The 23,081-nt window shown below is 52.7% G+C and overlaps 11 protein-coding genes across 11 annotated transcripts; 5 read left to right on the forward strand and 6 right to left on the reverse strand.

Annotated features, from left to right (window-relative positions):
* Positions 1-348: 348 nt before the first annotated feature.
* On the forward strand, positions 349-960 carry An12g03890 (mitochondrial 54S ribosomal protein uL14m; the record flags this gene model as incomplete). Its single annotated transcript, XM_001395426.1, has 4 exons — positions 349-363; positions 439-523; positions 596-820; positions 890-960. The coding sequence occupies 4 exons, from the start codon at positions 349-351 to the stop codon at positions 958-960; spliced, it is 396 nt and encodes a 131-aa protein (XP_001395463.1).
* A 189-nt stretch (positions 961-1,149) lies between these two features.
* An12g03900 (uncharacterized protein) lies at positions 1,150-1,770 on the reverse strand (the record flags this gene model as incomplete). Its single annotated transcript, XM_059750829.1, has 3 exons — positions 1,150-1,194; positions 1,257-1,346; positions 1,546-1,770. 3 exons carry the CDS (start codon positions 1,768-1,770, stop codon positions 1,150-1,152), a joined length of 360 nt encoding a protein of 119 aa, XP_059604427.1.
* A 526-nt stretch (positions 1,771-2,296) lies between these two features.
* Positions 2,297-3,022, forward strand: An12g03910 (uncharacterized protein; the record flags this gene model as incomplete). Its single annotated transcript, XM_059750830.1, has 4 exons — positions 2,297-2,299; positions 2,376-2,779; positions 2,828-2,944; positions 3,013-3,022. 4 exons carry the CDS (start codon positions 2,297-2,299, stop codon positions 3,020-3,022), a joined length of 534 nt encoding a protein of 177 aa, XP_059604428.1.
* A 3,329-nt stretch (positions 3,023-6,351) lies between these two features.
* Positions 6,352-9,146, reverse strand: An12g03920 (uncharacterized protein; the record flags this gene model as incomplete). Its single annotated transcript, XM_001395429.3, has 4 exons — positions 6,352-6,409; positions 6,469-6,644; positions 6,696-8,801; positions 8,862-9,146. 4 exons carry the CDS (start codon positions 9,144-9,146, stop codon positions 6,352-6,354), a joined length of 2,625 nt encoding a protein of 874 aa, XP_001395466.1.
* Positions 9,147-9,500: 354 nt separating this feature from the next.
* An12g03930 (uncharacterized protein) lies at positions 9,501-10,247 on the forward strand (the record flags this gene model as incomplete). Its single annotated transcript, XM_001395430.3, has 5 exons — positions 9,501-9,566; positions 9,627-9,721; positions 9,770-9,814; positions 9,873-10,064; positions 10,115-10,247. The coding sequence occupies 5 exons, from the start codon at positions 9,501-9,503 to the stop codon at positions 10,245-10,247; spliced, it is 531 nt and encodes a 176-aa protein (XP_001395467.1).
* Positions 10,248-10,397: 150 nt separating this feature from the next.
* On the reverse strand, positions 10,398-11,283 carry An12g03940 (uncharacterized protein; the record flags this gene model as incomplete). Its single annotated transcript, XM_001395431.3, has 2 exons — positions 10,398-10,971; positions 11,030-11,283. The coding sequence occupies 2 exons, from the start codon at positions 11,281-11,283 to the stop codon at positions 10,398-10,400; spliced, it is 828 nt and encodes a 275-aa protein (XP_001395468.1).
* Positions 11,284-11,721: 438 nt separating this feature from the next.
* Positions 11,722-12,678, forward strand: An12g03950 (uncharacterized protein; the record flags this gene model as incomplete). Its single annotated transcript, XM_001395432.1, has 1 exon — positions 11,722-12,678. One exon carries the CDS (start codon positions 11,722-11,724, stop codon positions 12,676-12,678), a length of 957 nt encoding a protein of 318 aa, XP_001395469.1.
* A 368-nt stretch (positions 12,679-13,046) lies between these two features.
* On the reverse strand, positions 13,047-13,986 carry An12g03960 (uncharacterized protein; the record flags this gene model as incomplete). Its single annotated transcript, XM_001395433.3, has 2 exons — positions 13,047-13,216; positions 13,275-13,986. The coding sequence occupies 2 exons, from the start codon at positions 13,984-13,986 to the stop codon at positions 13,047-13,049; spliced, it is 882 nt and encodes a 293-aa protein (XP_001395470.1).
* An 860-nt stretch (positions 13,987-14,846) lies between these two features.
* On the reverse strand, positions 14,847-17,494 carry An12g03970 (uncharacterized protein; the record flags this gene model as incomplete). Its single annotated transcript, XM_001395434.1, has 4 exons — positions 14,847-14,918; positions 14,983-16,829; positions 16,879-17,052; positions 17,158-17,494. The coding sequence occupies 4 exons, from the start codon at positions 17,492-17,494 to the stop codon at positions 14,847-14,849; spliced, it is 2,430 nt and encodes an 809-aa protein (XP_001395471.1).
* A 1,045-nt stretch (positions 17,495-18,539) lies between these two features.
* On the forward strand, positions 18,540-19,140 carry An12g03980 (uncharacterized protein; the record flags this gene model as incomplete). The annotated part of the gene is made up of 2 exons (XM_001395435.3): positions 18,540-18,548; positions 18,619-19,140. 2 exons carry the CDS (start codon positions 18,540-18,542, stop codon positions 19,138-19,140), a joined length of 531 nt encoding a protein of 176 aa, XP_001395472.1.
* Positions 19,141-19,639: 499 nt separating this feature from the next.
* An12g03990 (uncharacterized protein) lies at positions 19,640-22,003 on the reverse strand (the record flags this gene model as incomplete). Its single annotated transcript, XM_001395436.3, has 2 exons — positions 19,640-21,362; positions 21,417-22,003. 2 exons carry the CDS (start codon positions 22,001-22,003, stop codon positions 19,640-19,642), a joined length of 2,310 nt encoding a protein of 769 aa, XP_001395473.3.
* Between the last annotated feature and the right edge of the window lie 1,078 nt (positions 22,004-23,081).

The following is a 23,081-nucleotide window of genomic DNA, read 5'->3' on the forward strand; positions in this document are numbered from 1 at the left end:
ATGGGCGCCAAACTTGAGGGGGAGAAAAGGAGCGGGACTGAGAAGGGAAATTTTAGGGAACGACGTGAATACGAAGAGGAGTGACTGGCATGATGAACAAAGGAAACGAAGGAGAGGCAGTGAAGGTGTTAGCGCGCATGAAAGGACAGACTCACAGACTGACATGATAATAATTAATGTGAAGGCTGGCGCTGCTGCTGCAGTGCCCCCGTCCGGGGTCGGTCGTCGGCGAAACCTGCCGGCCCGCCAAACTGCCTGGCGCTGCTTTTCTTTCGGCCATCCCCATCTCTCTCTATACTCCCCTCACTCCCACTACGTTTATCGCTCCGGACAGGGTACACAGTCAAGATGATTCAATTAAAGGTGTGTGTGCGATTCTACTGGTGTTCATGATGCGGGGGAAAGGAATTTTTATCGGACTGACAAGCCCCGATCCAGACAATGCTTAACTGCATCGACAACTCCGGCGCCGCCGTTGTCGAGTGCGTGAATGTCCTGAAGAAGAAGCGCCCCGCCACCGTTGGTACGATAACCCGCTCTTTTCCATTCACTATTCAAAGGAATAACACTGATGTTGGGGTTCCGGGATGAACAGGTGACCGCATCGTGGTCGTGGTCCAGAAGCAACGAAATTTCGGCCCCGACAGCAGCAACAACGTCGGTATTGCAAACAAGGTTCGCCGAGGAGACATTCGCCATGCCGTCGTCGTCCGCGCGGCCAAGGAAATGCAGCGTCCGGATGGTTCGATCGTCAAGTTCGATGATAACGCCTGTGTTCTCGTCAACAAGTCCGGAGACCCCATCGGAACAAGAATGAACGGTCAGTCTAGGCGTACAGACTACGGCATCACATGGAAAGGATTGGAACGTCTTTACTGACATATACTAGGTGTCGTGGCTACGGAACTACGAGGACGACAGTGGTCGAAGATCCTGTCGTTGGCGCCGATGCATGTGTAGGATATACCATTTTTGGAAGCGAATTGTTCTTATATTTATCCCGTTTGTAGCAATAGAAATTTCTTTCTCTTTTCAAACTCCCCTTTTCTTTGCCCAAACATCGCCAGAACTCCACAAAAATGCTGCTTAACGGAACAAAAACCAAGATCGGGTATCAGGTACATGACATGTAGTATGGCAAATCGAGAATTAGACGAAAACATTGCCGCACGCGCAACAGACGTAGTAAAGTTTCTGGAAAGTAAGCGTCAGCCGATCCCTTCATGGATGCGGTGTAAACCGGCATGAAGGCTTACCATTCCCGTTTCAGCGGAACGCTGTTGCGACTGGAAGAAGACTGCTTCGGCTTCGCCGCAGCTCGGGCAGAGCTTGTTGGAACGAGGAAGCTAGGGAAAGAGTGGGTTAGCCACGGAAATTTCAAGACAACTTGGAATGTATCCATGACGCGAGCGCGGCGCTCGCAGGACCTCATGACGACGAAAAGCCATCATAATCCTCTTCGGACCAGGAGTCCTCGGAGGATATGTCACAGACGAAGCAGGTAATCTCTTCCCCACAATGATCACAGAAACCCGGGAGACAAACCGTAGGATCAGATCCCACATCCTGGGTCACACCGGCGGTATCTCCGACTTGAGTGTTGAGTTTGTTTTGATAGACGCAGTAGGAGGTGGCGGGCTCGCCGACATGGCAGGTTCGGCAGGTGAACATCAACCGGTTGTTGATGCGGTCTTCCTTCGGGTAGAGCAAGTTGGAACTGTAGACGTTAGCAGAAGGTCCGACCAAAGTGTAGAGATCAAAACTTACCATTCACGACAGAATCGGAAGTGAATTTGATCGGTGGGCTTGCTATCGCCACCGGCAGAGGGGGATGGGCTGGCAGACATTTTCGGAGGTCGGAGGTCGAAGGTGTATTACTGATGAAGTGTGCCGAAAAGAAATAGGTTCACGCGTATTAATATGTAGCGAGTGTGTTATATCCGCTCGAAAGCTTCAACTTGGAACAGATAGAAACGAAAGACGCGAAGAGTGGCTGATGGGAATAGCGAGATGGCCGGGGGATCATCAATGGAAGTCGGAAGAAGCGTTGACCCAAGCACCACCGGCTAGTTCCATGACTTGCAGCTCACCGCCCCGTGGATGTTTGCAGTGTTTGCCGTCATCCCTCCCCCGCAGTTTGTCCCGCAGCTGCAAGTACCAGCAAAGCCTCTCCGATTCCTGCAACTTTATATAACTCCACTAGTCCCCCCCCGCGTCATTTCTGGATCCTTGTCTTCCTTGTGAAGCTATAGACTCCTCCGCAGGCTTTAGAAATACACACATCTTTTTCCACAACATGGTACGCCGATACTCAACCCCACCATACAACATCATGTTTACCAAACTTGGTATCGTGCTGACTATAAACACTTCAGGTAGAGACAGGTCTTCCGGCAGGATGGGAGGTTCGCCACTCCAACTCTAAGAACCTTCCCTACTACTTCAACCCTATGACAAAAGAGTCTCGCTGGGAGCCGCCGGCCGACACAGATACCGAGAAGCTCAAGTTCTATATGGCCAACTACCACAGCGGACCCGCAGGACGCTCTGACGGAAACGGTCACAATGAGGGCAAGATTCGCTGTAGCCACCTTCTCGTCAAGCACCGGGAAAGTAGGCGGCCTAGCAGCTGGAGGGAAGCTGAAATCACCCGTTCGAAAGAGGAGGCCATCGAGATCCTCCGCGGCCACGAGGCGCGCATCAATGCGGGAGAAGCCAGTCTGGGTGACATTGCTGTATCGGAGTCAGACTGCAGCAGTGCCAGGAAACGTGGAGATTTGTACGTATCCAATAATACCGCTGCAGGTACTTTGCTAACCTACGTTAGGGGTTTCTTTGGACGGAATGAGATGCAGAAAGAGTTTGAGGACGCCGCCTTTGCACTCCAACCCGGTCAGGTCAGTGGGATTGTGGAGACGGCCTCTGGTGTCCATTTGATTGAACGGTACGTACTCTGAGGTTGATGTCTGCTATGGCGCTATTCATGAGCATTGCTGACGTATTGGATTGCAGGGTTCAGTAAATTTCTATGAATGGCATATATACTACGTGTATTTACTTGGATGAGATCTCTATATCTTTCTACATGAGTTCTCCTTCGCAAATTGCCATTCAATGTAGATCTGTAGGCTTGATCATTATATCCAGCGTATCTTTCAGTCGTTGTATATTGTGCGGCTGCTTTAAAGGACGGTCACTGTATGGTGCAGACTGTTGCTACTGACTTGGATGCTATGGGAGGGATGAAAGTGTGGCTTGCAGATAAAAGGCACCTTACATAAATGCTCCTAAAGACTTGATTACCATTCGGTTTGTTTAATCTGTAAGTACCTGCCCGTTGCCATTTGATGCGGCTCTATAATGATGCCGTGCTGACCTTGGTCCTACTGTATAGGCGTACCCGGCCATCTACAACTAGAATCTATATTACATCTCCATATTGAGTTTTCAGAGCAAGCTTGATCCGTCGGCGAGTTTAACCTTAATGATCAATCAGATCAAGTTATCAGTCTCCTCTACATCGTCAGCACAAGAACGGAAAGCAAAGACCTAATCCTGTCGTACCTGTCTGCTGAGGTGACACCAATGGCCGTTGCTCGCTGTTTCTCGGACCTCCAGGTTTCTCAAAGCTTCTCGTCAATCACATGGTCTTGAGATATCACCATCTGCAGCTACGTCGCTTCTTCTCCTGCCTTGACTATCCTGACTACCAGCCGTGTCCCAGCAACTATGAAAATGAGGATGGAGCGGCAACAAGTCGGAATGTCATTCCATTTACCTCGATAGTTTTCCATCCTTTCCCGACTAGGCAGATGGAGGCGGTGATGGAGGCACCAGCTCTCGCCGTGGCTCTACACACGTACAGTCAGTGCTGTTGCCGTGCCTCCATCTGACCCTCTCCATTTCTCATTGCTCAAACTCCTCACATTTCATCTCAGAAAGGGAAATACTCTCAGACCCAACAAAAATGCTCCCGCCCCAGCCTGAGCATACCAATATTCCTTTCTCGGCCGAGCCTGACACTTTTGACCAGCATCTGATCCAGCTTGGCGTGCTGCCAGTTTCACCTCATCGCCTCATGGACGCCCTGGCCCAAGACGGCCTGAATATTAAAAGCCTCTCCGTTCCCTCACACCTTTCTGAGTCCATACCTCAGGAGTACATTTATGTGGTATCGAAACTTCGCTTCGAGGCCTATAGGGCCATCTGGATCATGCGTTACTGTGACTTCTGGTACCGAAAAAGATTTGAATTCTTGTGTCCAGCCCAGGCGAACATATACATCCAGCACAAGCGATCTGTGCAACTCCTTCTTGGGTGGGATGACTTCAACACACCCATCCGAGCCTCACCTTCTCCGGCGGACCCGAAATTGCCTCAAGATTTGATTTTTTTGCGAACGGACCGGTGTACGTATGCAACCTACTTCCAATTTCACCATACGACGGTGTGGAATACTCGCCTTGGGGTTTACTACGCCAGATACTACCGCTACCTCGTTGTAGCGAAGCATATCCTTGAAAGAGACCCCTTACCATCGGGTGTCTCCGAGAAGCTAGATACCTGGTGGCAAGGGGAATTCTTAGCCGAGATGAAGAAGTGGCTTGATGCATCGCAAAAGGTCCTCTTTGCTCCTTCGTACGATGCCGCTGTGAACGAACTGGCTACGGTTATTACGGGAAAAATTGAAGACGGCATTCAAATGGCACAGACATTCAGTTCTTGGTTGTTCATAACTTGGTTCACGGCTGTCATGACTGATGTCGGAATGAGAACATGCATAAACAGCTTGGGAGATTGCTTTTGTTGGAAATCTCGGCTATTTCTTTATTCAAGTGTGGACATATCCATACATTGCTTTCAATAGAAAAAGAATCTCAGATTTACAATACATTCACTGTAGCGTCGTCTGGTTTTTAGTCGGAAATACCCAGAAACTTGCCCGTTATATTCAGACAGTTCCCATACCGACACTACCAAACGACACCACCTGCCGTTTATACCACACCTCACAACATGAAAGAAGACCAAAGTCTCTTCGCTCTCTAATTTTCTTTGAATACTTAAAAATACTGATCATCTTCTTCTCTGATCACTCAAGTTCTTCCACATGCATTAATTCACTACTACTCTTCAATTTTCACGTGAGCAGTGAACCCTACTAGGATTATCCTGCCTGAACAAGAGGTAAGTATCAGCCATATACATGATATACCTTCATAAGAACATCTATACAATTCTTGCACCTGATTTCTATTGTCTACCACCGTCTAAACGACTACCATCCATCTATCGCTACCTCCCTTCCATCAACTATCAACACCGTGACATCCACCCACTTCATACTACCCGCACCCAGAAATATATCTCTCCACCACCACATCATCAATCCCACCCCCAACCAGTACCCAACAAAACCCATGCCAATTCATAGTACTAACAGCCTTCACCAGTACCGTACACAGACCTCCCCAATCCACCTCAACCCCCCCCCCCCTCAACTCAAACATCAAAAATGTGCTTAACCCTAACAACCAAACACCCCCTCTGCGGCTGCCTCACCACCACAACATTCACACCTTGCCGCCTGGTACCCTGGAACCGCTGCCTCCGCCGCGAGATGATAATAGTAGAGGGAACCCATCGCCGAGGTAATCTTCTCTGCGAAGTATGCAGCAGCAGTGGGAGATATTCCGAACGACGAATGAACAGGCTATACACACTGATGGCATGCCTTGAGGGACTTGACTCGGGTATTGAGTTTGATTGTTTGGATGTAGAGGATGATCAGCATGACGAGGACAATGGCGTTGAAGATGTCGGGTTCGGGTATCATGGTAGGGTGGATGTGGAGGCGGGGTTTGAGGATATTGATGATGATGATGATGATGGTTGTTTGGGTGATGAGACTGGTAGTGTTGGGAGTGAAGGTGTTTGGTATGAAGATGGAGAAGGATTAGAAGGGGATGAGGATGAGGAGGAAGAATATATAGAGGAGGAGGAAGAATCAGAGGAAGAAGAACTGGTGGTGCTCCGGTGTGACCTGAGTAGAGTTTGTGATTCGATTGCCTCGTCGCGCGTTTGTCATGGCACTGGTTTGGTGGGGAGGGAGAAGAGACGGTTTGGAAGAGGGAGGGTACGGGGGCCTAGGAGGAGGAATACGGCTGATGAGGAGGCTATGGAGATGGATATGGCTATGGCGAGGGCGAGGGTGGAGGATGAGAGGATCTCTATTTCTACGTTCTCATCGACATGATGTGTGTGATGTGGATAGAGATTGAGCATGATTTCATTCGTGGTATTTCTAGTCAAACCAAGTCAAGTCATCCTATGCAGCTACGAGTTTATCAATTATAACGCTGTGTTGAGCCGTTCAAGACGAGATGTGATGTTGTCGATGATAGCCGATCTAAAGTGTGTCTCATTAGTATAACCCCTTCACGTATGACAGATCAAAGGAAGACGTACTCTCGTTCCACCATCAGCATAGCATCCGTTATCTTTTGCCTTTGCAGTCGCGCCGAAACCGAAACACGAGGTTGAGCACCACCCGGAGACGCTGGACTGCCCGGTTCAGCGGGGATGGGCGACTTGACTGCGAGTTTCTTGGCCTCGCTGAGGAGATCGCCGGCAATCTCCTTAACCTGCACCATTATTAATATCATGTTTGCTATACTTTTTGGAACGACACTTACAGCAGCGAGTCGTTGTGTCAGGTCGCCCTCGCCCTCTGTTTGATCCACTGACTCCGACAAGGTTTCAACTTCAGAAACCCACGACTTCTCCTTATCGCTGAGTGGCCGGCCACCGGATTTCAGGACCTTGTTGCGCAATGCTTCGTAGCGCTGCACCAGCTGTGCCTGCTTATCCTTCGCTGCCTGCAGTCGCTTGTCCAGTGCTTCTCCGTTGCGTGACCCCTCCATCCGTTTGCCATCCTCACCGATTTCGCTGGACACGCCCTTGACTCGGTCAGCCACGTCGGCGAGCTGCTTCAGCTGGTCACGCATCTCGCCCTGCAGACGCTCACAGCGACGGAAAAGATCTGAGGCAGCGCGCTCGAGGGCGTTGGTGTGGGCGGACAGGATCCGGTGCGCAGCTGCAACCAGGTCCAGCGTGGCAGGGGACAGCCGAACTTGCTCCTTCAAGGCCTGGCGTTGACGGTGCGGGACGTGTTTGTCGATGAAGAATTCCAGGGGGTGCTCCGCGTAGAAGATGGCGGGGACTTGGTAGGGAGGCCGACGAGGGGGCAGGATAGGCGACCCCGGGACTTGGTCCTCCGAGTCGAAGATGTGCAGATCGGCGATGGAGGGAAGGACCTCTGGTGCGTCCAAGATGGCAGCGTGAGGAGTGGAAGAGTGGGAGGTTAGTAGTAAGTAGCCCAAGTCGTAATCGTAGTACACCAATGCGGCTGGCAGGTGGCCCGTCAGGTCTTTTGCGCTTGCGGCATTGCCATCAACCTCGAGAATGCGCTCTCTCAAGGACGCCGTGCCTTCGCAAAGGACCTGCAGGCGGAAAGAGCTGCCCGCGGTGTCCTCTGACTGCAGCTCGGCCTCGAGTCTCTGAACCCAGGAAGTGAGAGAGACGTAGGTGACGTTGTTGGTGTTCGTCACGAAGAAGCTGTACCGCGAGTAGGCATCCTTCGTGAAAGTAGGCCAGTTATTGGACGAGTCACGCTCCTCTCTCATCGTGTCCAAAGACTCCACGAGCAGGAGATCGGATGGTTCGGAGACAGGCGTGCTGAAGACGTTCTTCTTCGCCTTGGGGAGCCACTGTCCTTCAACGCCATCAAGCTCGAGACAGACATGAATCCTACCACTTCCAGTCGAAAGGCAGATGACTGTGGCGGACAGGCGGTCATCTCCGCTCTCTTCCAAGGCGCGCACCTCCTCGCCCATCATGAGCGCATCGAGATCGACCTTGGCGCCGATAACCAGGATATCGCAGAGGTCCAGGTCATCAATTTCATCTCCCGTATCAAACCGGAACGGCCCCTGTAACCTAGGGATCGCGCTGGGATTGGCTGGGCGCGTCAGGACGTCCGACCCAGAACCCGTCTCCGCATCAAACTCTGTATGTAGAGGGTCCTGGTTATCAATTTCGGCCAGCCAGTCGTACTGCTGCCGGCATGCAGTCAGTTCATCCTCATACTCGGCCGGGTCCTCCTCCAAAGAAGCCAGCTTCGGAACAATAGCCGCAGTCAACGAAGGGATGGTTGTTGACGGCGCGCGCCACTTGGAGGGCAACAACGGACACAGAGCGTAGAGGTCGCCCGGTCTCATTGCTACCCACAGGGTCATGGGCGCCCATGCGTCCTCCCGTTCATTTCCGCTGCCACCAAAGCAAGCAGATGCAACCTCCATATCGATAAAATCAGCTGAGAATCCCTTGTTCTTGCCGAATCCCGACGGCGCAAAGTCCTGGTCCGATGAGGTTCCGTCCACCAGCTTCCTCAAATCGACAGCCAAAGTCGGACGGTCAAATGACCAGTGGTTATTCCGATCCAGCTCCCACACTCGAACTGCAGCATCTGCCGTAATAGTCACGAAACAGCCCCCGAGGTTGGTGTGGACACCCAATGGATGCCATAGCGCCGACACCACAGGCGACTCGGGAATGACGTGGGTGGTCGGGCCAAGCTGGTACGATTTCACGCGGATGGGAGAGCTGTCTGTTCCAGACAGATGAGAAGGATCCGGTAGCACGGCGATGAAGACGGTGCGATCGGCAACAATGGCTAGGAATGCGCCATTTGGCGAGGGGATCAATTGACGGATTTTCTCGAATACAGGAACATTCAGAATCTAAGCAGCATCAGTTTAGCTTCAGACCGAACAATAAAGCACTGGTAATCCTTGTCCTACCCTGTACTGCACGCTGCGGTCCTCAGACGGCTGCTTGTCATTCGACCTGGAGTTGTGCTGCCATTCATCCTTCAGTCTGGTCAGGCTGGACCAGCGAATCTGGTTATCCACAACGGTGAATAGCTCATTTCCCCGCTTCGCCTGAATGCGCGTAGGTCCCGAATAGATGACTTCCTTCGTCCCGGGCGTATATTCTGGTGATTTGGAGCCGGAGCTGGCAAAGATGGAGGCGCCGGGCGCCGGGCGCGAGAGCCACGGCGGAGTGAAGCTGATGACTTTCGGCATGATCGAGGGTGTTTCTTATGGCAAACAAGTTGAGATTGAGAAACCTTACAATCTCATCCTGCACCTGAAGCCAAATGCGAAGGGAAGGGAAAATGCCGGAAAGCACGACGGAGTGAGAAAAGGCAATAAACAGCTCCCGTCGGGGAAATTTTGGGCGGAAGCTGAAGCTGGATCGAAGAAGGGCGGTGCGCCAAGAAGCAAGACTCCCGTTGGTTGCTTCAGCTTCCCGACCTGATCGGATCTTCTTTGCAGACTCACTTCCTCTCATTATTTGGCGAACTCCGCTCACATTGCTTCCCGGCGTTTAAACCTTTTTTTCTTTATTCAATCCTTGCTTGTCTAACGCCGAGCACTATGAGCACCCTCGTCCACAACACCGTCGAACGCCTGGACCGGCCGAGTGCCTACTATCTGGGCAAGGTGAGCTTCATCTCTACGACTAGCGGACCATGACAATACTAATTCATTAATCCTCTCCAGAACAAGCGTCGCAAGTTCAGCCATGATGAGGGCGAGAAACCCGAAGATCCCACCGACAACCTCAAGGATGCCACCACTCTCTACGTTGGCAATCTGTATGTTACAGAGTATCTCCGTTGTCAAGTCCTTGCTAACAACACAAGTTCTTTTTACACCACCGAAGAGCAGATCCATGAGCTATTTGCCAAGTGAGCGGAAACCACCACCGAATGCGTTATCGACGAGTACCGAGCTGATGGAGTACAGGTGCGGCGAGATTAAGCGGCTAGTCATGGGCCTTGACCGGTACAACAAGACCCCCTGCGGATTTTGCTTCGTCGAATATTACACCCATCAGGATGCGCTGGACTGTCTGAAATACATTGGTGGCACAAAGCTGGACGAGAGAATCATCCGGACGGATCTGGATCCTGGCTTCGAGGAGGGTCGGCAATACGGGTATGTATATGATCGGGATTCTCGAACGCGCAGGCTGCTGACGTTGGTAGACGTGGTAAATCGGGTGGTCAGGTCCGCGATGAGTACCGGGAGGAATACGACCCTGGTCGCGGTGGCTATGGACGTGCCTATGCGGATGACCAGCGACGACGGGAGGAGGAGGAGTATGGTAAGGGTAAGTAAAACAGGGGAAGACAGACATATTCAGGTTGGCGCAAAAACGGCGTTTTCATATGTACAATCTATTTCTATCATTGCTAGAAAGGCATTCAAGAAAGAAAAATTTACATCAGATACCCCAATGCTATGCTCCATCGGCCATGATGTTGCTCGTCATGCGTGATGCGCTGCATGTCTTTTCTTCACTGATTCCTCGACCTGGCGCAGCCACCACGCGTGGATGCGGGCGTCGTCAGTCAGCTCCGGGTGGAAGCTTGTTCCAAAGACGTTCCCTTGGCGGACAGCAATGATGTCCCCCGTCTCGTCATCGGCGTTAATGGGCGTCCCCTCGCAGGCCAATCTCGCAGCCCGTCCGGGTAGAGCTGCCAGGACCTCCACACTATCTGCCATGGCCTGACGAGCGACCTCGTCTTCCGCCTGGCGCGCCGGTGCAATGACCGTCTCCTCGCGCTGAGCCTCGCCCACTTGTTCACCTTCTTGGTGAGGGAGGATTTTCTCCACGACGGGTGCGCGGATAAAGACGGCGGGGAAAGCGGGTTGATTAGCGCCCAGGAAGGGCAAGTCGAGAGGAGCCTGGAAACTCTCCGTCTGACGGCCAAAATGATTGCGATTGACGCGCACGTCCAGCCCACCGATCAGATCCTGGCCACCCTTCTTTGTGCGGTTGGCTGACTCGGCGAGGAGGATCAGACCGGCGCAGGTACCCCAAGTAGGCCTCCGGTGGACCCTGAGATGGTAATTAGCATACACATAGAGCAACTGTGCAGAACACCGATAAGACATACTTGACAAAGTCTCGCAAAGGCTCCAAGAGGTTGGACCTGGCGGCAACAAGGGCCATGGTTGTGCTTTCACCTCCGGGCAGCACCAGCGCATCGCATCGCTCGAGTTCCTGCGGGGTGCGCACTTCGATGAAGTCCCATTGCGAGGCGGAACTGCGGTCTTTGGCGGGCAAATCGGCGGCCGCACTCTTCAGCAATTGGATATGTTCGTAGAAGGCGCCTTGCAAGGCGAGCACGCCGACGGTGATGCAGCCCATGGCGAAGTATAGGATCTGAGAGTGTGGCGGCAGCAACAGAACTATGACTCCAAACTCTCTATACTTTATTTGATGGGAGCAACGCCGCCTTATGTCAGCGGATCAATGTCGGACCGCTTATCACCACGTGCTGCCCCGCGTTCAGCCTCGGACATTTGGGGGCCATCATTAACATCATGAGTTCAATGTCTTTTTTGCTTTGCTGTGATAATACGCTGGTTGCGGTCTTTAACATAAGACTCCGAGATTCGTCATTAGAACAGTTTAATCTCAGAATGTATCAATGACCCTCGTGGAGAACTAACCCAACCCCTCACTTCACCTCATCTCACCTCCGCATAGACGCCCGATCTCCTCACATCAGCTACACCACTACATCTCACTCAATTGAACACACCACCACCACAACAGCCTCATACCCAACCCAACCAACCCACAATGTCCACCCCATCCGACCCCAAACCCACCCTAGTCCGGTGGTACATCGACACCCGCCCCCTAACCGCCACCTCCAACGCCCTCCCCCTCCTCGACACCCTCCAACCCACCGAACAACAAGCCATCCAGAAATACTATCACCTGAAGGACAGACACATGTCCCTAGCCTCCAACCTCCTCAAATACCTCTTCATCCACCGCACCTGCCGCATCCCCTGGTCCCAAATCACCATCAGCCGGACCCCAGCCCCGCACCATCGACCCTGCTTCATCCCATCCGCAGCAGTCCTCTCCGCCTCCAGCTCCTCAATCCCAACGGTCGAATTCAACGTCAGCCACCAGGACTCAATGGTCGCCTTAGCCGGCACTACCATCCCACCCAATGCCAAAAAAGAAGAAATCCAAGTAGGAATCGACATAACCAGCACAACGGAACACCTCCGCTCCCCGCGCAACCCGTCCCCTCCCACCCGGTCAGCCTTCCTGGAATACGTCTCCATATTCACGGAGATATTCTCGGCGAGGGAACTATCTTTGATTAAATCGCTCACGCATCCTGTGTATCATTATCCGGTGTCGTCGACGGAGGGGGTGGTGTATAGTTATCGGGTGTTTTTTGCGTATTGGGCGCTTAAGGAGGCGTATATTAAGATGACGGGGGAAGCGTTGTTAGCGGAGTGGTTGAGGGAGTTGGAGTTTTTGGATGTGAGGGTTCCGGATAAGGATGGGGAGGTGTATAGGGGGGTCAGGGTGGAGATGAAGGGGAGGGAGGTCGGGGATGTTAGGGTTGAGGTGCAGGCGTTTGAGGGGGGGTATTTGGTTGCTACGGCGGCCAGAGGGGGAGGTGTTGGGAGGATAGAGGGAGAAGGGAAAGATGTGTGGGAGGGATTGAGGAGGTTGGATGTTGAAGGGGATGTTAGGGTTTGTGCGGAGGGGAGGTGTGCTTGTTTGGAGTAAGATATCTATTTATTTAACTATGAGTGATGAGACTAGGTTGGTGCAGATGTAGGTGTATGTGACGGTCTAAAAGCATTAAGAATATGCTCTATATATACTCTAGGAAAGAAACCCATGGCCTCGTCATGCAATGGCCAGACAAACTCCAAGACAATGTCTTTTACTTTAACCCCTCGCCGCTTTCTCTACACTGGATTATGTCCCTCCAGTCAGTTCTCGCCCCATCAACAGTTGTTGTCTCTAGCATACCCTAACCAGCCAGGGTATCCACGCTCTGTCTCGCCAATTCAAGCATTACTCGTGTCGTGCAATCGTAGAAGACGGGAATAACAATAGTCAGCCTGAGAAAGTTGATCTGTTTGCTCTCCCTACAGCTCCACAGCAGTGGACTTGCCATTAGCGGCAACCGTCGACTCCACCTCCTGGTCGTTCTTCTCGGCCAATTCGAGCAGGGTCTTGAGCATGGACTCGCGCGTGGACTTGGTCAGAGCGTCGATGTCGGCGGTCGTGAGACCTTCAGTGCTGATTGGGGGGAGGACTATATCCAGTTAGCATGCCATTCTATAGATCCACTTTCATGATGGGAGGAAGGTTACCCTTGATCTTGATCGTGCCCGGCTCGAACCTCATATTCCGCGGAGAGAGCACATGCGAGTAGTTTTCCGTAACGACCGGAACAATGGGCACACCCGCCTTCAGCGCCAGATGGAACGCGCCCTTCTTGAACGGCAACAGCTCCGGAGTATCAGAGTAGCTGCGCGTGCCCTCGGCGAAGATGAAGACACTCTGGCGATGGTTGCGCATCTCATCGGCAGCACTATCGAAAGCCTTGACGGCCGTTTCGCGGTTGGCACGATCAATGAAGACGGTGCGAGAGAGGGCCATGAACCAGCCGAGGAAGGGAATATGTTTGAGGGACTTCTTGGCCGTGACGCTGCAGTACGGAGGGAAGATGTAGCCGAGCATGAGCACATCCAGTTCGGACTGGTGGTTTCCAATGAAGACGGCGGGCCGGGTGTTCAGGTGTTCAGCGCCTTCGACAATGTTGAAGCGCACGCCGGTGGTGTAGCGCATAACCCACTTGAAACTGCGCGCGGTGGCCCATTGGGAGATGCGGCCGTAGCCAGCGATACGGAGCACAATTGAGGCTAGGACGCCGTAGGTGGCGCAGAGGAGAAGGGAGCCATAGGCGGCGAGACACCGGGCGACGAAGGCGGCGCGGGGGACTTTCTGGCCGAGGGCGAAGAGCGAGAGTGTGAAGACGACGAAGGAGCTGATGCCCGAGGCGACGTAGGAAAAGAGGGACATGGTGGTGGTCCTGAAGTGGGGAGAGAGTGCCGGCTGATCTGCATCAGGAACGGGTTAGAGGGGGACTTTATATCCAAAGGGTGGGCTCGGGGCAAATCTAACCTGGGGTTCTCTGGGGAATGCGGGTTTGGGGATGACGAGGTCAGGCGAGAGGGCCGCAAAGACGGTGCATGACCCGGCAGTAGGGGTGGCGGGAAGGAGGGGGAGGAGGAAGCGGAGGTGGACTAGGAAGAGAGACGTCGGGGAGGAAGAGGAGGAGAGTGAGAGGAAGATTGAGAGAAACCTTGATTTAGGGGAAGAGGGAGGGAGATCTTCGCGGCATCCAGTGAATCCCAAACTCTCGTCTTTCGCTCAACGGATCTGGCGATGGATTTCCGCCGATTTCTGCCGCCTCACCGCCCGTTCGTCCGCCCAACGCCAGACAATAATTGTCAACACTCGTTCATGAACTAGTATCATTGTTTTACAGTCGAGAAGACAAGTGGGTATCAATGTTGCTAGTAATAGCTCGATTATGCAGCCTGCTCGGACAACAGTCTTCCAAGAAGATATGTTCAGCTCCGTCGTCCGGCCTCGTCCGTCCCAGCCTCCCACGCTAACATACAGAATCCAATCCAGATGCCTCGACCTTCACGAGGCCTAGATGCACGCAATGCCAGTTCTAACCAACCCACCGGCGAACGCCCTCGTAATGCTGATGCTGGTGCAAATTCAACCCAGAAAGAGAGAGAAAGAGAAAAGACAACGCCGCTCCTCGCCAATAGGTTTCCAGGGTACAGATGGGTCCACTAGGACAGGAACCCGTTGAAGAAGTACACAGAGGAATCAGGAAGAATAGTAAGAACAAGGGAGAAAGAAAATCATGCCATATCTTCGTCATCCTCTTCATCATCGTCCAGGGATTCCATGGCATCCTTGATGTATTGTGCCGCCTGAAGGAGTTAGCCGGGTGCATTCGAGTTTGGCGGAGGATGGGATGAGGGCTCCTAAACTTACCTTGGGATCCAAATTCAATGCGGTCGTGAAATGCTTGATAGCATTGGCCTTCTCATGCAACATCTTGTAGAGTTTACCCAGCAGATAATGCACGTTGGCCTCATCTGGTGCCATATCCTTAAGCACCTTCAGCTCGGTCAGCGCCAACTTCAGCTCCGAAAGCTTCATCAGTACGCGAGCCTTGCGGAAGCGAGCGAGAACCGAGTGAGGTGCCAGTTGACAGGCCCGCCCGTACTGAGCGAGGGCCCCGCGGGGGTTGTTCATCTTCTCCAATACCAGTCCGATGCAGCAGATGAGCACCGCATTCGTCGGATTGATGTTAGCCGCATTGCGGAAATGCTGTTCGGCAAACTCGAGCTTGCCCATCTTGTCGTATACCGTACCCAACCCATACCAGGCGTTATAATGGCGACTGTCAGCGCTAATTCCGTGTCGATACGCATCGAGAGCCTTGTCGTACTCTTCATTGGCCACATATTCATGTCCTTGCAGAGTGAAACCGTATGCGAAATGAGGATCAAGTTGCGTGGCTCGCTTGAAGCATTTCAAAGCCTGGTCATGGTCCCGCTGGTGCGAAAATGAGTTGCCAACAGCGCACCAGGCCTGAGGCGAGAGACGGTCTGTTTCCATGAGCTCGTGCGCCAAATAGGCCAGCTCGACATCATTTTTTAAATGCCAGAGCACGGTTGAGTAGATTTCCATATCCTCCAGCCGAGACGGAGCCATGCTTTTCACCCGGACAAAGTATTTCTCGGCTTCGGAATACATCGCCTGTTCGTAGTATGCTCGTCCGATTTGCGACAGTACCCATGGGGTCTCCCTCTGGCCCTGCGACAAAGCTGCGAAGATCTGGGTAGCTTCAGCGCAACGATAGCGACACAACGCAAAGTATCCGGACGCCAGCTTCGAAAATAGCTCTAACAGCCATGTCAATGCCTCCACAGCTTTAGACCGATCAAGTGAAGGTCCTCTCGAAGAAGTGTGGTGGGTCCCATTTGATGCCGATGTGGCTGGGCGGTGGTCCTTGGTCTCACCATCATGTGTGTCACCGATGTGTTTTCGATTGCCGCTGACGACTCGACCCACACTGGGAGCGGTTGTAGTTCGACCCTTCGCACCGGTAGCCCTTACCTTCTTCATTTCTCGGCCATCCTTCGTCCCCAGCGCGGAACTAGAAAGCTTGCTCGTAGTAGGCTTTATCTGGTTGAAAAGGCGGACGCTCCGTCGTTGCGGCGCGCCAGGTTCGGTGGGTTGCTGTGCAGAATGGGCAACTGATCCAGAGACAGTTCGCTTGCGGTCACCCACACGGACTCCTTGTGAGAGTTCTCGTTCCGTATACGTTGTGGCCGGCTCATCGGGCTCAGGCTTGGTTCTGGTTCGGGGTCGGATACCCGTGGGCTTCATCTTTGGTGGGGAGTCCATGCCGTGATCGGCACTAATCGTCTGTATCGTTCGGTTCTTCCGTGCAGGCGCCAAGGGCGGCTCCAATGGCGCGTCTGCCCGGTGCATGGTGCGGTCATCCGACTCACTGCTTTGGCCTCCAGGTGTTTCGGTCCCTTCTCGAAATGCCGGAACTGCTGATGTGCCGGTGGATGCCACGCTGACCGTGCTGCCATTGAGCTTTTCCCAGAGAGCGGAGCTCCCATGGGTGCCGACTGCCTCAGTCCGAGACGTCAAAGATGTAAAGGGATCGGTGCTTGAGTTCAGTTTCGGTTGTGACTGCAAGGGACCTGCAGAATGTGCTGCCTTATCCGAAGACAAATCTAAGTCATCTTGTGAGGAGGACGCTAACAAAGCGTTCAGTTCAGGTGTCATCTTGAAGATGTTGGGGACGCGGATATTGACCCCTTTGAACGATTAGCGACAGCATTCTCCCTATCCGCTTGCGATACTCACCGGTCTCACACAAGCCCAAGAAAGCGTCCCACATGAACGGGTTCAACTTGAGCGCGTCGACATAGCATTCAACAGCCGCATTCAGTTCATTATGCGCATAGAAGAGCTTGCCCTGTAGACACAGCACCGCTGCCGCATCGGGTAAATGTTGCCTGCGCGTCTCGCTGTGTTTTCCTGGAAACCGCGAAAAGAACATGTCAGCTGTGATCAGCCAAGAAAATTGGTCGCGTCCATTTGCGACAAGCGAGATAATATAAAGAAATGCCTAACAAAGCGTACCCCAATGGTTCTTTGTGGACCAGAGCCCTTTGCTTCGTTCCAATGCCGTGATGCCTTCAGGATATTTTCCCAGGTCCAGGCACGCCTGGGCGAACACATATGCGCAGCCCAGGTGAGTGCCTCGCCATCCAAAGTTCTTGCTGTAGTCGTATGCTGCTTTCACTTGACCACTCTGGAGATGGCATAAGGCGAGTAAATATGAAGATTCCGCTGCTCGGGGTTCGTAGGCGTGCAACCGACCGGCAAGGAAAAGCGCATTACGGACGAGGTTGTTATCAAGATGGTAGTATATTAATTGCCTAAGTTGGCTCGATATATGTGCGGTGGAGGGTGACATGTTGAGGTGTGGGATTCATTCAAGGAGAAGGGAGAGAGGAGGGGGGGCGATATTAGAGAGGCGCTGCAGGAGAGGAGGCGGTATTGATGTTCGTATTGGGAACGGCGCGAAGGGAGCTTGCGGAATCAAGGAACAGATGAGCGACAGGTGAGGTAGTTAATCTGTTAACACCGAACCAGCATGGGTGGAGTAGAGAAATATTCCAAGTGGATTGAAGAACACTAAGAAGTGTGAGGGGAGCGCCGCGTGAACCGGATTTAAGGCAACGACGACGTGGTGTTTCTTTCAACTGTATAGATAGGGAACAGAGAAAAAAAAAAAGACTGTTAGATCATCAACACCTGTCAGAACAATAACCGGCGAAGTATATCGTCTGGCTAGTTTGCGCCCGATGGTTCGCAATGGGTTTTGTCTATATCTCCGCCACAGGTCAAACTAGTCGAGAGGGGGTGATTGCGAAGCTGTGGCAGAGAGAAGGGAAGGTGGATGACGTCCGGACAACTCGTGACGCCGTGCAGGCCCAGAAAAATGTCAAAGGGAGCCAAATCGCATGTCGCGACGAGCAGACAGCGAAAGCAGCAGACCAGATATACGCGGCAGAAGCCCAAAGCAGGCCGAGGGGCGAAGCGGCAAAGTCCGACAGAAGTCGTTGTTCACGACGCCTTTTTGGCGATGTTTTGGAGCAGCGAATCTGGCGGAGCGTGGCTGGTGAGAGGCGGAGAGCGGCTTGGCTGTGGTTGTGGTGGGCAACGCCATTCCCTATTCGCCATCATCTACTACTACAACTGTTCCTTCCACCTTCAATCTATCGATCTATCTAATATCTGGACTACTAGACTACATTATCCCTCCCCGATCATGCAGCTTGCTTATCGCTAATCAATTCATTCACTGAGCGGAGTCATCGCTCCCTGTCATTTCCACCATCCCCCCACTGCACCCTGACTTGCATCCGCACGCGACCTGCATCAATCATTATCATCATCGTCATCCGATCATACCGAATTAATCTCAACTTCAAAAATCACCACCACCACTAAACAACATGGCTCAAGTTCGTCCACCCCACCCCCCTCCTTAAACTAAAACCCTCACATTCAACCAACTAATCTCCACCCCCATAGAAAGCCGCCAAAACCCTCGCCGCGCGCAACGCGTCCCTCCTCACCCGCACCCACCTCATCAGTTTCGCCCTACACTTCCTCTTCCTCGCTCTCCACTGGCTCTTCAACCGCCCTCGCTCTCTAACCCCCTACTTCACACTCGCCTGCCCGACCCTCATCATCGAATTCTACCTCGAACGGCTCGGCCGCCCGGTCTACAACCCCGCTGATGGATCCCTCCGCTCTCCCGGAGAGGATCTCGGCGCCGCAGGACTGACGGAATACATGTGGGACGTGCTGTACTGGACGTGGGGGTGCATTGGTGCTGCCTGCTTGTTTGGCGATCGTGCTTGGTGGTTGTGGATCGTCGTGCCAGTGTATTCGGTGTGGTTGGCGTACAGTACCTTTATGGGCATGAAGAGTGGGTTGGCAGGGATGGGTGGTGCTGGTGCGGGTGCTGGGCAGGAGCAAGGAGGTGCGGCGGAGAGTAAGAGGCAGAAGAAGATGGAGAAGAGGGGTGCCAGGGGGGTGCAGTATCGCTGATATGGTCTTGGGGGAGTGGGCTGTTGGTTGGTTTCATTGAGTGGCCGTTTGGGGACGGTTTATGCATATATAATACGGATGGCTACGCATTGCGTGGTTTGGTGTCACCGTTGTTCTATGGTTGAGCAGATTGTATTTTAATGTTTGTGAAGATAGATCGGATGCGAGATGAGCGCTTCCAAAAAGCAAAAACTTTGGTGCCAGAGGGGCACAACTTTGATGAAGCAGGAGTGGCCGTTACAAGAATTGGGAAACAAAAACACAGCACATAGTACACAGCAAAAGTAGAAAAAGGAAATTCAGGTGGTATAAGAGGTCGGATTGAAGCGGAATGGAAAATGCTATATCATGACGTACAAATCGTGGGGAAACTATGTGGGGAATATCATGGGCCGACCTGAGATGGTAAATCAAGCGAATAACAAGAATGTTTTGGGATATCAAATCATAAAAGAATTGCCAAGAAACAGCCAACCCTGTCTGTCTGTCTTGTCTCAGGTTACAACTCCTCTGCAATGCTGTCTTCGTTGGCTGGGGTTGTTTCGGGGATGATGGTTTCCTCGGCCTCATCGGATACAACATTGCTGGTAGTGGAAGGAGAAGTTGCCGAGTGCGATTCGGCGTTATCCATGGATGGATCCTCTTCGACCTCGATCTCGTCGGAGAGTGACTCGTGGGAGTCTTGTGCCTCGTCGCTGCTATCCTCGTCATCGGCGATAGCAGTATACTCGAAGACCTCTTCAGATGGTGCATCCGAGGCGTCATCAGTTTCCTGGAGAGGTTCTTCTTCGGAGATGGAGATATTCGAAGCATCTGCATCGACATCACTAACGTCCTCAGAGGTGTCATCAGAGGCGTCGTCAGATGATACAGAGGGCTCTGGTGTTGGCTGTGGGGTCCCGTAAATTGAGTGCAGTTTGTTCATGATTTCTTTAGCGTAGGCGGAGTCTTTGTCCACGAGTAGACCTGAGACGAGATCCGCGACAGCTTGTTGTTGCTCGGACGACAATGGAGGACCAGAAGCCTGTGGTGTTTCTTCTTCCGACGGGATTCTCACATCAGCTGCGGCTACTCCCCATGCTGCTTTCAACTCGTCGGCATCCTGAGTCTCGGCTGCCTGGTCCTGGTCATCGCCCGCAAAGCCAGTCGATTCGTAGTTTGAAGGCAATCCAACGTTGCCCTGGGGAGAAGCGTGTTCCTCATCAGTTGCCATACTCTCTTCCTCGCCGTTGGACCCGTCATTTGCAACCCGAGAGGCGGCATCATACGCAAAGACTGTCCCATCCGGACGCTCAGCATCGGCTGCCTCATTTGCCGGTGCATTTTCATCTGCAACAGGCTCGGGGGTACGGCTAGGCTTAGGCAATGCAGGTGGAGGCTCAGATCTGGTGTCAAAGTCATCGCTCGCTTCCCTGGCGGCGATCTTCCACTTGCCAACGTCTCTCAGCCGGGTTAGCTCCTTGGCGGCAGCCTCAGCAATCTCCATTCCATGCGACAGGATCTCGTCCGCTACTGCTCGCGCTTCCTCAAGCTTCGCGTGCTGAAGGCCAAATTCCAAAAACTCATCTTTCCATTCCTCGAACTGTGCCTTCAATGCATGGTACCTAGCCCAATCCTTGTAGGTGACACCCTCCATCCAGGCCCAACGCATGCCGACCTCTTGAAGTCCAAGATCGCGGACGCTATCCAGGACATCGAGTGTAGAATTGATTGCAAAAGAAACGCGCCTGGTAAGCTCTTGGTCGAAGGAATTGCGCCATTCTCGAAGGGCGTGAGCACGGTCCCGGATAGACACTGCGGCTTCTTTGATGTTTCCGAAAAGCTCGTTTGTCGCTGCCTGCTCCTCTTGGGGCACGTCTTCTTTTGGCAAAGACTCGGCGAGGCTGTTAATATGACGCTTGAGAGCTATAAGCTCGTTGTCAACAACAGCCTCCAATGCGGTCGCCAAGCTTTCTCCATGTGCGCGTACGCCACTCCCAATGAACCCGTTGACTATCTCTTGCAAGCGCTCTTCAAGGTCCTCGAGGCCCTTCTCTGCAGCAACAGCAAACTTTTGTTGCCAGGTGTGCAGGTCAGTCTCAATACTATTGCGCGCTTTCGCAGCTTGTTCTGTAGGCGACAGCGTAGGCGTTGCGGTGGCTTGCTCGGTTGTGGACGATGTCGTCAAGTCGTCCACCTCAGTAGCTTTTGGTGCAGTGAGAAAAGATGCTTGTTGGGATGCACTGTAATGACAAATTAACACATGAACCATATCTATTACAGCAACGAAAACCTACCTCTCCACTTCCTCTGCAACCTGTCGCAACCTCTTCTCCTCACGGTAACTTGCTAATCTTTCTCCGATCTTAACTAGCTGCGGTTCGACGTTCTCGGAGTAGACTCCGGTGACTCTGGGCCATAATGTGCTGTGAATGAAATAGATAGCCGCAGACCATGAGTTTTGCGCATAAGGAAGTACGGTTGTTGTGAGCATATCCTGCCCTGTTGTATAGGTCTTGCCAATGAAAGGCCTATATTTTGCGCCGAAGGGGAGAAGGTAGTCTCCGTATGCCGACTTGATCGCGCCGTTGGCTTTGTGGAAGGATGGCGACAAAGCCGCCTCAACGCTTTGCACATGGGGATATACTTGAGACTGATACAGGCCATTTGCTCTGTCCTTAGCGGACTGCAAATGTGGGACGACAATCGTCTCCCACTGCTGCTGGCCATAAAGCTGGGCTCTATCCAAAGCGGGCGCACCGTATCTCTCATACCCGTGCTTGACGACACGCGAAGTAGGCGCGTACACTTTCTCATTGAGAACCTGCACGTACGGGCGCACTGTCTCGACATATGGCGCGCCATAAGCGTCATAATACGGCATCACATGGGGTTCGACATAGGAGCGAGCAACAAGGTATGGCTTGCATACTCGCGGCGAAGAATCCGTAAGGTCGGAGAGCTGAGAAGGGCAGCGCAGGAATGGCGTGAGAAGAGCATACCAGATACAGAGCCTGTCAAGTTGATCGTCAGATTAGCAACGGTTCAACTCCATAACGCGGTGGACCGAAGATCCCGGTCTAGATTTTTGAGTGAGACTTACCGCACCACCAGCCCAACTGTCCACCGGATAGTTCCTCGTTTGCTTGACTTTGAAGCGCTGCTCCTGGATTTTATTATCCGATCGGCCCCATCCGGGACATTGCTATTATCCGGAACGGTCATCATAAGTTGTTCCCGTTGTCAACGGGGGTGCCGCTCGCTTCGAGTCCGGCAGGCAGAAAACTGAAACTCGCGTCGCGTGTCCAATTCGACGAAGATAGTATATGAATGAGCCAAAGATGATGAAGCCTAGACTATCTCCTGAGCCTTCCGGAAATTCGGACAAACTAAAGGGCCCAGTCGACTTTGGGAGGGGGGAAGATGAAAGGGTCTTAGCAACGTTTTTCCGGAATCACAAGCTGGGATCCTCGAAGCGCACGCGACGATCAATTCCCGTCTCCGTCTTGGCGCCGTCGAGTTTTAGAGGGGTGATACCAATCTGTATCCTGACGGGCAAGGAACAGGCAGTGTTACGGTATATATCTAGAACGGAGGGTAAGCGAGGTTGCATGAATGACGAGAGATAGAGTGGGTGTTCTGCCGATCACCAGAGTAGATCTCCAGTTGTCAACAACACCTCGCTGGATTCAAGGAACAACAACAATAGCCATAGTAAATAGCCTTTATTGTAAGGAGCTGTGAGGTCATCGGTCCTTCGGTGGCACTTGACATTACAGTCTTACAGAACCTGACGTGCAGATCTGCAACGATGCAGGCAATTGGGCGGCCCCTCACCGCCCCTAGAGGTACTATACCGTAATATCACATGACCGAGGCATCGAGGGCCTTGTGCTGATTCAGCATATGTTGGGGGGGATCAACCAGTTCAACTGAACCACAGCTTTGGCTGGTCTTTTGCC

This window comes from Aspergillus niger (assembly GCF_000002855.4).
Source record: "Aspergillus niger supercontig An12".
Lineage (NCBI taxonomy): Eukaryota > Fungi > Ascomycota > Eurotiomycetes > Eurotiales > Aspergillaceae > Aspergillus > Aspergillus niger.